Source organism: Centropristis striata, chromosome 5, assembly GCF_030273125.1.
Source record: "Centropristis striata isolate RG_2023a ecotype Rhode Island chromosome 5, C.striata_1.0, whole genome shotgun sequence".
NCBI classification, from domain to species: domain Eukaryota; kingdom Metazoa; phylum Chordata; class Actinopteri; order Perciformes; family Serranidae; genus Centropristis; species Centropristis striata.
Genome location: NC_081521.1, coordinates 18,305,805 through 18,319,850, shown reverse-complemented (window position 1 = coordinate 18,319,850; position 14,046 = coordinate 18,305,805). Strand labels below are relative to the sequence as shown.

At 39.1% G+C, this 14,046-nt stretch overlaps 1 protein-coding gene across 4 annotated transcripts in view; it reads right to left on the bottom strand.

Moving 5' to 3' along the window:
* The window catches only part of cpne5a (copine Va), a 126,013-nt gene that overhangs the window by 25,885 nt on the left and 86,082 nt on the right, over positions 1-14,046 (bottom strand). For all 4 annotated transcript variants that reach the window (XM_059332464.1, XM_059332463.1, XM_059332465.1 and 1 more), the window contains 2 exons: positions 11,237-11,290; positions 10,169-10,230 (listed from right to left, as the gene is read on the bottom strand). In XM_059332464.1, the coding sequence (XP_059188447.1) occupies positions 10,169-10,230; positions 11,237-11,290 (116 nt within the window). The remainder of the gene's footprint in view (positions 1-10,168; positions 10,231-11,236; positions 11,291-14,046) is intronic.

Below are 14,046 nucleotides of genomic sequence, written 5' to 3'. Positions count from 1 at the left end.
GCCTCTCCTGTCCTCTCCTCTCTGCTCTGTGTAAACAGATTATCCGTAAATATTTGTCACGTGACCGTTGGTCTCAGCAGAATCAATCATGTCTTCACAGTGTCTCTGAGGAGCAGAATTTAATGTTTTTAACAGGTATGGTTAGTGCAAACACTTTATTTTTGGACATGTTTTATATGAGTCATGTAGAATAAAGTGATTTTGACAGAATTAAAAGTTTTAAGCTTCGTTTTGGTTACTTTTTCTTAAATAAAGCATACAATTCAATTCCCCAGAGTTTGAAAATGTGTAAAGAAGTTCTTCCAGGCCACATTTAGGTATTATTTTCTCTCCCATGACTGCTGACCAAAAAATAAAACATACAGACTACACTGTTTTACAGCCAAACAAATAAGAGGCATCCAATATGACGTCTCGATTCTCGAGATGCGCTGCAAAACACGAACAGAATGCATTGAAACGGCTGCTTACAGACAATTTGAAAGAAACTAGTTTGAAAAGTTGGTTGGAATTAACATGAATGTAATGATAAGTTGAATAATACCAATAATGTATACAAAATGTTGTTAGTTCAGTCATGGTTTCATAGAACTGGTGACGAAACACAATAGCTGTATGTAGAGACAGAGGTCCCAAAGACAAAAAAAATTGTATTTTGTCCTCCCATCTCCAGTGGAAATTACCCTTGTGTATTTAGTATGTTGCACTAGAAGTCACTGTTAAAAGAAGTAAAAGAAAGGTCATGGAGGTCTACAGTGACTCCAGCTGGAAAGAAAACTATTTCTGACAAAACTGAACACAGCTGTGGCAAACATGAATTTAAAGTGAAGTGTTCTGCCTCCGCTCCCTGTGAACAGGATGTCAGACTGAAACACCAACGCAGCACAAAACCTACAGAGAAGGTTTTAACATTGTCTCTAACATTTTCTGTATTTTCTGCAAAGGGAACGGATAGGAAACCACAAAGAATGCAATAAAATATGAATTGGAGGAAGAATATTTTTCAAGGAGTGGATACAAGAGGGGAGAGAAAATAAAGAGAAAAAATAAATTATGTGAAAATACTCTGCAGACGTCAATGAAATGAAAAAAAATAAGATAAGAAACGCTTCACTTTCTCCCGTTTCCAGACAACAAGATATTTTGGGATGAAACTATTAAACCTTAATATGATATTACACGGCCGATCTCTGCAGCTTTAATTTAAAAAGAAACATCTCAACATGCGATGAAAAGAATATAAATCTTTCATTAGCCTCTCAGAATCAGAGCAGCATGTGGCTTTTGGACTTTAATTACCTCTGTTTGACTTTATCTCGGCCCTCAATTGAACGTTAATGAAAATTTATGAAAAACCAATTCACTGTGAAACCAGCCAGGATGTGTCTGCAGGAGAAATTGCTTTTTTTCACCCTCCGCTTCAGAAAACCATCTAAAATGCATCATGTTAGTTATCACCTGTTAGAAAGGGAGCAGCAGAGCAAACATTTATGAATGGAGAGAAATCAATAGAATAAATCTAAATCTGAAAAGATCAAATTTGAGTCTTTGGATCGGATGTTTGCAGCCTGATGCAGGATTCATCACTTCTCCGAGCAGCGGGGCGGGCACACGTTCAGGTTCTGCTGCTTTTTTTATACATTTGCACGATTATTGGGAGAAAAGTAATCTTTTTCTCCGGCTGCAGGAGAACAGATGCCAAATCAAAAATAAGCGATCCGTTCAACAAACACCGACTGTGCCAGAACACATAAATTGCAAATTTTACTCTTGCAGAATATAATTAAATCTGGCTCAAAAATATTTTATATATATTTGTCTAGAAACTTTCCTATTGCACAACAATTTACAATTTAATTAGGACAATTTTTGGAAGTTGTCAGTGTAAGATTAGGACTTAAAAGGAATCATTACAGTAAAAAAAGTCACATTTTTCCTGGAATGCTACCAGCCAATCAAAACAGCATATCATGTTGAGACGAAAACATACATTTTAACATCTCTAAATGTCTGAAGTAGCACTCTACATAATGCTCGGCTCCACGCGCTGGGTCACACTAATTAACTTGTTGCTTTCTGTCTCAACTGGTTTATGTGAAGATTACCACTTTTAATCTATCATGATGGGGAAAAACCTGTTTTATGCTTCCAACTGGTGACTTTGTTAAGATTATATGGTTCCAATTTTAAAATACTGACATTAAGTAACACATGTCTGTCCTTTAACACATTTAGCTAAAAAAATAACGTGCAGATTTACTTCCCTCTGAACCCCTGAAATGCATGTTCTCTTTTAGCTTGGGTATACCCATACTGCCTTGCGTGCTCGATTTAATTTCGAACCTGCAGGCAGTCTGGCAACAATGGCCGTTTCTTAGCCCTGTTTTAGGGATCCAATCACAGAACGGGGAGGGACGGCAAGACGATGACGCGTACTACTCGACAGATGGAAGGTTGTAGTTTTGTAATTTTCTTACGGATCCAACTTGGCTGCAGCAGACGCGAAACTCTCTCTGGATCTAGCCGTAGACTGCGTTTTAAATAGTTTAGAGCGAAAGTTGATTTCAAAAGAAAAACAATGTTTAACTTTACACTCCTGTTTCACCACGAAAAAGCATGTTTTAGCCTTGCTTCCGACAGGATTTGGCCAAAGCCTAATCTACCAACTAGCCCCGCTACTAGCCCCGCTACCGCTCACTGCTGTTACACCGGTGATCTCGCTACGAGCCGGGGGACAGCGGAGCCGCCGAGAGGCAGCTTGTCCATTGCCCATAAAATCAGTGGATGTGATGAAGCAAAGCAGCAAGCAACACACACACACACACACACACACACACACGCACACACACGCACACACACAGACACACACACATACACACACACCAACACTGCCGGTAGACTGTGAGCAGCCAGAGCCAGTACATGCTGCAGAAAAACGTTGCAGAATCAGAATTGAGCGTTTTAGTCTCAAAGTAGAGATGGGCTTGTCTGGCTATGTAAACATTAATTTCTGTCGCTCTACATACGTCATCTGGTAATAACTGATACGATTGGCTAAGAGCTACGTACAGACGGTTTTGATAGACATTCGTAGTCCCCAATAAACAGCTCTGGAGGATCGTAAACCACGCCTCCTCTACGGAAAAATTAATTGCTGGTGTCCAGACTAATCTCATTTGTGATTAGCCTGGCGTTAGCCGGGCTAGTTCTCTTTAGAAGATCGCCAAAAATACATCATTTATCATAGAAAAAAACTGTAAAAACAGGCATTTGAATTTTCCGACAATCCTTGAAAAGGATCATAGGAAACAAATGTTATAAAAAAGTGACCAAAACGTGTTGAAATGTTGATATTTGTGTCAGAATCTCTTTATTCTCCATGTGTCATTTAAAATAAAGCGTTTGCACTAACTAGATCCTGTTAAAAACATTAAATTCTGCTCCTCAGAGACACTGTTAAGACATGATTGATTCTGCTGAGACCAACGGTCACGTGACATAATTTTTACTGAAAATCTGTTTACACAGAGCAGAGAGGAGAGGACAGGAGAGGCTGTTTACACAGAGCAGAGAGGAGAGGACAGGAGAGGCTGGAAACATGACAATACTTCAATTTGTCCAATATGTGGAGACAGAATTTATTTTTCCAACAAACTTGTGCGCACATTCCATTTTATTCAAATTTTATAAAATAATTTATCCAGGAAATTCAACTTGTGTCTTGCAAATTGTTCTCTTGCAGAATAGAATTAAATCTGGCTCAAAATATTTTTGTGTTTGTCTAGAAACTTTCCTATTGCACAGCAATTTACAATTTAATTAAGACAATTTTTGGAAGATGTCAGTGTAAAATTAGGACTTAAAAGGATACATTAGAGTAAAAAAAGAGTTTTGTGTTTGTTGATGTGCTGTTTGCTCACATAGCTCATATAACGTCTCATTTTTCCTCGAATGCTACCAGCCAATTAAAACGAAACATACATTTAATCTTCTTCGGCCTGTTTTCAGCACACGCTGCATGTTTGGCCGTCCCAATGGGGCAAATCTTTTCTGTTCCTAATGAGCGTTTGTGAGTTTTTCTCATCTTTAATGGAGGGTTGGGGTTGTGGTGGGTGTGGTTTATTTCCATAAAGTTGGTGTAGTGAAGCCCTCTGAGACAGTCACAGTTATTAAAGGTTACATAAATAAAGCAGTCTGACCCGACCTGTGCTGAGTGGGGAATAGTTTCTAACTATAAAGACTAATTCCACTTCAAAGTTGCCTGAAGGTTTTCCAGTTTAATTGACCAAAACAGCAGATACCTTTCCTGAACTCTCGTCTGCTGTTTAATTTTCCATGGATACAGTTAATCTGGATCCCATCATGGACAAGCAGCACACTCATTGTTTCATCCCTCCTCTGCCAGCACTAGTAATCTTGTTTATTTCTCCATCAGTCTGTCACGCAGTCTGCTCCAAACAGAGGATCTGTTAAATGATTTTATTTTGCTTTTCTTACTTGATAAATCAGGTTATTTATGATTGGGAGAGATTTGACATAGTGGAATTATATCTTTGTAGCCGTGTTGCATTCTCTTAGCTACCACAGCAGCAATAAATCATTAAGATCTGCTGGATAACAGCTCCGCACAAACAATATCTTAACATATTTTGGCTTGTATATCTAAAATATTCATATAAGAGAGATATGGGATGACCTAAAAAAAAACGGAGGAAAGTATGCGTGCTCCAGCTCATAACTCAGAGGGAGGAGGGGGAAGCCACACACTCTAAATTGGAAGCAACTTTTTTAGTTAAAATTTCATGAATCAGTGTTTTAGCTCATAGAGGCCCTGTGCTGGAGAAAAGCCTGGACTTATCTGAACTGAAATGCTAAAAAAAAAAGCCATGGAGCAAAGCAAGTTTAATATTCTGAACTGACAGATTGAACAGAAAAAAGAGACCATCTTCACCAAAAAAAGCAGCGTATGTGAGCAATATTTACATCTATTGTTAGGCGGCGCCCTCTAGTGGCTGTAGTAATTATGACAGGAGAAAAGGAGGAAGTGAAGATATATATGTGTGTGTGTGTGTGTGTGTATAAAGAGCGACAAAGATTTTAACCCAAAGCATGATCATGATATCTTACTAAAACTAACCAAGTCCTTCAGCTTCATAAATGTAACCACAAGTTTAAAACTGCGATTGTAAACAAACATTAACCTATTCAGCTGTTTAGGTAAAAAGACATGTTGGAAAATCATACAGGACAAATTATCAGTTGGTCTGAACCCACAAAGAAATAAAACATCATAAAAAATGTTCTGAGATCAAATTCTGCACTATAAAAATTTAAAAAAAGTTTTTTTCCAGAAATATTCTGTATTATTTTAACTTGTTTTTTTTTTACAAGTGAAAATGCAATAAAAAAGATAAATTACTTTTATTACAAATAATATACATATATTTTGCTTATGAATTGCTTAATGGTCTTAAATGGGAATTCTATGTAAAAGCAAACAAACAAAAAAAAACATCATACTGCTGAATTTAAAAATTAAGACAACTTTCTGTTTTCTTAGAGTTAAACTTTGAATTAAATGTAAAAAAAACTTAATCATATAAAATATATAAAATATAATATTAAAAAATATATATTTTTTTTAAAATTGTAAAAAGTCTGACAGAAAAATTTACCAAATACCTACTGTCATATTAAAGTAAAAACTATAACTAACCAACTAACTAACTAAATAACTATAAAATTATATTATGATTATTATTATATATTTTTAATACAGATATTTACTGTAGATTATCCGTATTTTTAAATCAATAATTTGTAAAATAATTTACAACTTGCAGCTTTTGCTGCAAGACTTTTTGCCGTTTTGTTATGATTTTTTTTTTTTTTTTTTTTACAGTGCAGGAAAGGGTTTCTGCAGAATATTTCGTCATGGTACAGTCAACCTTTTAACTTTTGGATATGAAATGTTAACATCACTTCACCAATTTATCCTGTCAAATAATAATAAAATAATGAATAAATTAATTAAAATAATTCTGACAGCATAATCTAACGGCAACAATAAAAACACGTGAAGGATTTATTGCTCTCTGACAAGAAAAAGAAAAGAGCCTCTGCATCCCCCGTACCCGTAGTGTGTGCTGGTTTCTTATCTCTGCTGCTGCTTGTGAGACATTTAACACACAAGGACTCCCATTGTTGAGAGCACTTTTCAAAGAAAACAACAACAGAAGGCAGAGAGGCTGCAGAGAGTCTTTCATGATGATTTAAAGACCTCAGGAGAGAATATCAGAACACAGATGCTGCAGCGATTTTCTTTCAGGGATTTCATTTTTTTTTTAATTGCCACGAGTGTTTTTAAAGTATTAGTCTTTGTCGTCAGCTCGGCTCCCCGGCACGCCACCGAAACCACACAAAGGAACCTGATGAGCTTTTAACATCTCTAAATGTCTGTAACAAAAAGACAAAAAGATGAAGCACCACTCTACATAATGCTCGGCTCCACACGCAGGGTCACATTAATTAACTCACTGCTTTCTGTCTCAACTGGTTCATGTGAAGATTATCACTTTTCATTTAACACCATAGATAAAAAGCTGTTTTAGGCTTCAATCTTATGGCTTTGTTAAGATGTTATATTTCCAATATGATTTTAAAGTACTGCCATTAAGTAACACATTACTGTCCTTTAACAATCTTTAGGTGACAATAACATGTGCAGATATACTTCCCTCGGACCCCTGAAATGTATGTTTCCTTTAAAAAAATCGCCAAAAAATACAGCATTTATCATAAAAAGAAACTGTAAAAAACAGGCATTATCAAAATTTGAACTTTCCAACGGTCTTTGAAGGGATCATAGATTATAAACGTTTTCATTTGAAAAAGTGACCAAAACTTGTATTAAAATGTCGATATTTGTGTCAGAATCTCTTTATTCTACATGTGGCATTTAAAATAAAGCATTTGCACTGACCAGATCCTGTTAAAAACATTAAATTCTGCTCCTCAGACACACTGTGAAGACATGATTGATTCTGCTGAGACCAACGGTCACGTGACAAAGATTCACTGAAAATCTGTTTACACAGAGCAGAGAGGAGAGGACAGGAAAGGAGAGGCAGTTTACACAGAGCAGAGAGGAGAGGACAGGAAAGGCTGGAGACATGACAATAATACAATATGTAGAGAAACAAATTTATTTTCCAATATTCCTGACACTTATGGCCACTTTGAAGTGTTGTATATATAAATTCCATTTTATTCCATTTTTTTTTTCTAACTGTGTTATTCTGCACAAAGACATGTTTGAGTTGTTCCCACTTCTAGCCATGTTTGTGCTGATTCCATAGAGCTGCAGGACTTAGAGATTCATAGAGATTTATATATTGCAGTGAAATACAAGGACAAAGTGAGTTAAAATGTAAAAATAGCAATAAATGCCTTTTTTGCTGCATCTTAACATAATTTCATATTCATTAAAAAACCCAGATAAAAACTCATCCAAGTTCTGTGTAACCTAAATGTGAGCGCTGGGATTGGCTGATTCTGGGCCATGTACACAAAGTATTCCCACTGTTCTTCTTGCTTTAATTGGTTGCCGACATATTTCTGCGTGACATTTTGATGGAAGGAGGCTCAGAAACAGTGTGAAATAACACACAAATGTCAGGGATATTGGAGACTTAGTGGAATAATAAATGTCTGTAATCAGTCCGTCCCAAATGAGACCTGAAAATAAGATATGCAAAGTGATTTTCGGGAACTTAAATTTTGTCACAACATAAAGAGTCCTGCAGAACAGAACAAGGTACAACTCAGCACTCGCTGCAATATCTGAAAATCTGACTTTTTTAGAGGTCTGTTGTTAGAAGATTTACATACTTTTTGCATGTATTTGTCTATTATTGTCACTTTGATGAAGATCAGACATTTTTAGATGAATTATGCATAAATGTTGGTCATTTTAAATGTCATTTTTCTCTTCTTGGCTCTGTGTTACTGCTGGAGTATTATCATCAATACTAACTCAACCCAACTGGGTGAACTGGGTGAACCCATGTAATGTTTCCCTCAACAGAAACTAATCCAAAAAAGGTATTTACATGACAGTGTCACTGAGGAGAGCACAATTTTATGTTTTTAACACGGGAATACCACAGTTATAATGACATAAATCATAAGAAAAGTTAAATTTCTCTGATAAATGGAATAAATGGAAGTTTTATATTCAACACTTTTCCAAGTGCCCACAAGTGTCATGAATATTGGAAAAACAAATATTGGGTCACCAACTTTTTACTACCTAGACTTGCAGCCTCTCCTGTCCTCTCCTCTCTGCTCCGTGTAAACAGATTTTCAGTTAATATTAGTCACGTGACCGTTGATCTCAGCAAAATCAATCAGTCTTCACAGTGTCTCTGAGGAGCAGAATTTAATGTTTTTAACAGGATCTGGTTAGTGCAAATGCTTTATTTTTGGACAGAAAGTGAATTTGACAGATATATCGCAATTTTAAGCTTTGTTTGGTTTGGTTTTTCAAACAGAAACTTTCATAACCGATGATCTGTTCAAGGACTGTCGGGAAGTTCAAATTTCGATGATAATGCCTGTTTTTACAGTATCGTTCTACGACAAACAGTGCCTTTTTGGTGATCTTTCAAAACATACAGTTCAGAGGGTTAACTCAAATATAAATCTAATTGCAGCGCTTTCTGTGTTAGACCTGCAGTGTACAGGCACTTAAGGTTAGTGAATTTTCCTTCTCAGTGTCTCAAGGACTGAGGGATCCAGAGGGGAACAGGTAATAAAGCTAAGGATGAATGCACTATAACTCTGAGTGTGAGTGTGAGTGTGAGTGTGAGTGTGAGTGTGTGTGTGTCCATTTTTGAGAGCCAGAGAGAGACCAGCAGGACAGATCTGGGACACTCAGCCTTCAGCAGCAGAGCAGCAGAAAACTAAAACCAGGGCAGTCACTGATCCACCGAGGAACATTTTCATATGTGACAGGTTGTCCGCCTTTAATTAAGCTCTCAGATCTTCTCCATATTTTATCATAGTCATTCATATTCATTCACACTGTAGCCGTGGACAACATCCTCAGGGGCCACATGTGGAAACATCTGGGCCACTGGTCTGAGTGTCCACAGCCAATAAAAACAGTGAGGAGACGTGTGGACGGTGGAGCAGAGAGCATGAGTCAGGGGAGCCGAGGTAATGCATTTAAATCCACTGTATTAAGTCTCACAGCGCTGATTTTCCACTTTATTTCCATGTATTAGTCACAGTGATGACATGTTTATAAAACACTGCCTCATGTCCTCTGAAAACTGGTAACTCCCCCTCTGGATTGACATGTAAATACTGGATGTCTGAGGCCACTCTCAGTGACGTTTCACTGAAGCTGCTTGTGGAGTTTTGTTCAAAGACAGAGGCTTGTTGGAATGAAGACACAATGGACTTTGGGTTAGAAATCACCAACCACTCTACCATCCTGCTGGCAGGTTTAAAACATACATTTTCTTTAAAAGACTGTAAAAAATCCACCAGTTATCATAGAAAGAATCTGTAAAAACTGTAAAAACTGGCATTTTTCGACAAAATTTTAACTTTCAGACAGTCCTTGAATGGATCATAGGTTATAAAAGTTTCTGCCATATAAAGTGTCCAAAACAAAGCTAAAAATGTTGATATTTGTGTCAGAATGTCTTTATTATCCATGTGTTATTTAAAAAAAAGCGTTTGCACTAACCAGATCCTGTTAAAAACATTAAATTCTGCTCCTCAGAGACACTGTGAAGACATGATTGATTCTGCTGAGACCAACGGTCACGTGGCAAATATTCACTGCAAATCTGTTTACACAGAGCAGAGAGGAGGTGTCAGATTTGGGATACAGTTACCCTACTACTTTCAGTATAAGTTTCAAGTTTCTACATCACACTCCTGTAGGTTACATACTGGACCAGACTTGATAAACACGTGATAAACTCAGAATTAAGGGGAGGACAGAGTCCCAGTGTCAAACTCTGCACATGCATCACTGCAAAACACACTTTTGATTGAAGGGAAACTCTAAGAAAATGAATTAAATATTGACAGACTTCCTGTGTTATTGACCTGAGATTATATATAAATACAGCAGCAGCTTCATTAGACTCACCCTCCTTTGATGTAATCCAGGAAGGTGTGCTCTGACTCCACGTTGAACGACAACAAGGACACCTGAGAGAGAAAAGAGGGTGAGAACAGATCATCTCATGCTCGCTTATTAACATATGTACACATTAACTCCAACCTCTGAGCTAACCAGCCACACAGACTTGGCTGTGACACCTGGGCAGCATGTTAGTACATCCAGGATAATCAGAGTGATGGATAACCAGCTTCAGATTTTAATTACAGACTCGTGGCAGTAACAAAGGCTCCGGCTCATTTATGAACATCCATCACCACTCTTTAATAACAACGGGACACGGGCTGGAGTCCCTTAATGCATCGCTGCATAGTTCACCTCGCTTCAGGTCACCAGAATGTTTTCACTTCTACTTAAAGTCACTGTCCGGATCATAAGCTGCAGAAGTGGAACAGGAACATTTAACGGGGCTGAGCTGCTGAGTGCAATCTACTCAGATGAGGAGGAGAAGGGAGGAGGAGGAGGAGGAGGAGGAGGAGGAGGAGGAGAGAGAGAGGAGGAGAAGGAGGAGGAGGAGGGGAGCAGAAGAAGAAAGAGGAAGAGGAGAGAGAGAGAGAAAGAGGAGGAGAAGGAGAATGAGGAGGAGGAGAGAGAGAGGAGGAAGGGGAAGAGGAAGAGGAGGAAGAAGGAAGAGAGGAGGAGGAGGAGGAAGAGGAGGAGGAGAGAGAGAGATGGGAGGAGGAAGAGGAAGAGGAGGAAGAGGGAGGGAGAGAGAGAGAGAGAGAGAAGAGGAGGAGGAGAAGGAGGAGAGGGAGGAGAGGAAGAGGTGGAGGAGCAGGAAGGGGTGGAGGAGGAAATGAGGAGGAGAAGGATAAAGAGAGAGGAGAAGGAGGAGGAGAAGCAGGAGGAGGAGGAAGAGGAGAAGAGAGGGAGAGAGAGAGAGAGAGAGAGAGAGAGAGGAGCTGGAGGAGGTGTAGGAGGAGGAGGAGGAAGAGGAGGAGGAGGAGAGAGAGGAGAAGAAGGAGGAAGAGGTGGAGGAGGAGGAGGAGGAGAAGGAGGAGGAGGAGGAGTTGTTCATCTTGTCTCCCAGCTCACCGTCCCAGAGTTGATGTATCTCTTCTTCTTGATTTTCTTCTTGGCGTTCACCACCTGGACGAGGAGCAGAATAGAGAAGCAGGATAACGATAATGTAAACTTGCACCATAATTCCTTTTATTCACCCTCGGGCGAGTAATAAAAACACCTTTGTCCTGCTCCTGCTCGTCTGTGAGGGTAATGGAGCCTGGGGAGCGAGTCCAATAACTGGGCGGTGGGTGAGGATGAGATAGCATTGATCATCCCTCACAGCCACATACAGATTATTATAAGCACCTACATTGTGCTGTACATTTCACATTACCGAGCCTGGAGCCGCTGAAACACATATCTCTGTCCCATAAACTGATAAACCAGCACCACCGCTGCAGAATCACGTGTAATGTGGGCAAATACAAGAACATAAATATAATGGTGATAAGCAGGGTCAACTTTATGAGCGATTACAGAAATCCCTGCTTTAAATTAATGTTACATTCAGAGCCTGCAGGCAGAACATGTGCATGTTCCAGTATCTCTGCTGCTTATTGAACAGTCTGCACACACACATAAAGGCTGCAGGAAAAGGTGACAAAGCTTCTCCACTCCCTCGATTCTCCTCAACACACCTGAGGATCTATTAATCCATCAGATGATCAGCAGGAAATGAATGGCAACTAGTTTAAAAATGGAATAATATTTTTTTCAAGCAAAAAAAGGCCATTTGCTGGTTTCATGCCTCTGAAATTAGAGAATTTGATGCTTTTCTTTGTCATTTATGATGAAAACTGAGTAGCTAGAGATTTCATGACATCACCCTGAGCTCAAGGACATCACGCAGGATACGTTTTACTAATTATTGATAATGAAAATAACCGTTACAACCTACAGTCTGCTATTTCTGTGAAAATCACCTTAAGACCTAACTTTTAGACAGGCGTTTGGATGACCAGCCTGCATTCTACATATTATTTCATAATTTTATGTTTCATTGTTTTAATTGTCTTAGGAACCCCTTTATTCTTTGTAAAGCACTGCGATTATTATCATTATCTGTGAAAAGTGCTCTATGAATAAACTTGCCAACTTACTTACTAAAACTAATTTTCTCTGTCTAAACCAGGTGCTTCCTGCTGAGAAAACAGACCCTGCAGTACGTGGTGAGGAGAGCTGCAGCGCTACCATCAGTCAGTCACTGCCAGGCTCACATCACATCACACACACACGACCTCTGTGGCATTAGCCTGCTGTTTCTCCGCTCACAGAGCTAATGTTTGCAGGACTTGTGCACGTCAGGTTGAGTACATGGATTTTGCAGAGTGGAACATGGCGGCAGCTGACCTATTCAAATTCTTTATTTGTCAACAGTGAAAAGGTGGCCTTGTGTCATTTTTGGGCCACATCTTGGAAATTGACTCAAGGGCACGCTGACCTGGCAGAGATGGATGAAGAAAGTGCTGTGTTTCCTTTTCTAATTAAAATCCAGAAAGGTTTGGTGAAGGGTAATAGATGCACCTTCTTCTGCCGTATCAGCAGTGTGAAAGGGCAACTCTGCACGCCACTCAGCCTGTCTCACTCTGTCTCCACCAGCAGCCTCTTCACTGCCCTGCTCGCTCTGTAAGCCACCTCCATGACTAATTCAGAGGCTAATGTAACATGGCAAGTGTTTTAATGAGCAGGGACCAATAGGAGGCTCTCAGCGCCCTGCAGTAATACCCAGTCTGACCCTCAAAGGACCATCCAAAAAAACTCTAATCAGCAGCAGAGTTCTGTTGGTTCCCATTTGTATTCTCCCCACAGAAACACTGTTCCTCATCTGGTCAGCTGCACCACTTAACCTCTCACAGGCTTAATACCCTGTAAGGTGAGGAAGGACAGAGTCGCTCAAACAACCACAGCCTCCTAAAGTCATTAAACTTTGGATAACAAGACCTCGCCGAGCCGAAGGGCGCACTGATTCGCTCTTAAATCGAAGTTGGTTGCTCACAATTGTTCCCAGAAACGGAGCTTAGGTTTGTTTTTGTGCCAAAGATGCATCCAGCCTTCACTCAGTAATGTGTTGCTCACAGCTCTGTCCGGCTCCATGTGCTTCACCTGAGCTGAAACACATTAAAGCTGGGGGAGGCAGTTTTCTGGAAAAGGCCCGAGAACAGAGCTGCAGAAGTTTAGTTTCTCTGAGACTGAATAACAATTTGCTGGAAGGTTATTATGACATTTTTGCCCCAGTGATGTGCAAAAAAACCTCTGCAGTGTTAAAGTAATGTGTGTGGATACACAAAAATCGTATATGCAGAAACAGATATCAGGCCTTCAGAGTGAGATATAAAGGAGACTAAAGAGAAACAGAATGAAAAAGTGACGTACAACATGATTTATAACAGGTCTAGACCATAGACAGCATATATGTCATGTTCTGTGTAAGCTTTGCCTGTGCTTGCCTTTAAGGGTAATTCATTTTTTCTTGTTTAAGTCCAGCCTTTGCTCTGATAGGTGGATTAGGTCACATGACACTGTCAGGTCATAATGTAGAGGCTTTGATCATTAAAGAATTAGATATCTCCATGCCATGCGGTCAGCTTGTAGCTTCCAGCTAGCTTCATCATTTTCCTCCCGCTGTTGTGCCTAGGAAAAGGATCGCTTGTGAGTTATGTTTATGTTTATTGGATAATTTCAATGTTTAGTTTATTTGCATGTAACTGTCAGGTTGTGTGCAGCTATTTACATTGTTGTCTCTGTGGATATTGTGTTGTTTGTCCAACCAGTCAATGATTTATGCTGTATTTTTTCTGTCATTTCAGTTTTACAAAAATTATTTAATTAGAAAGACCATT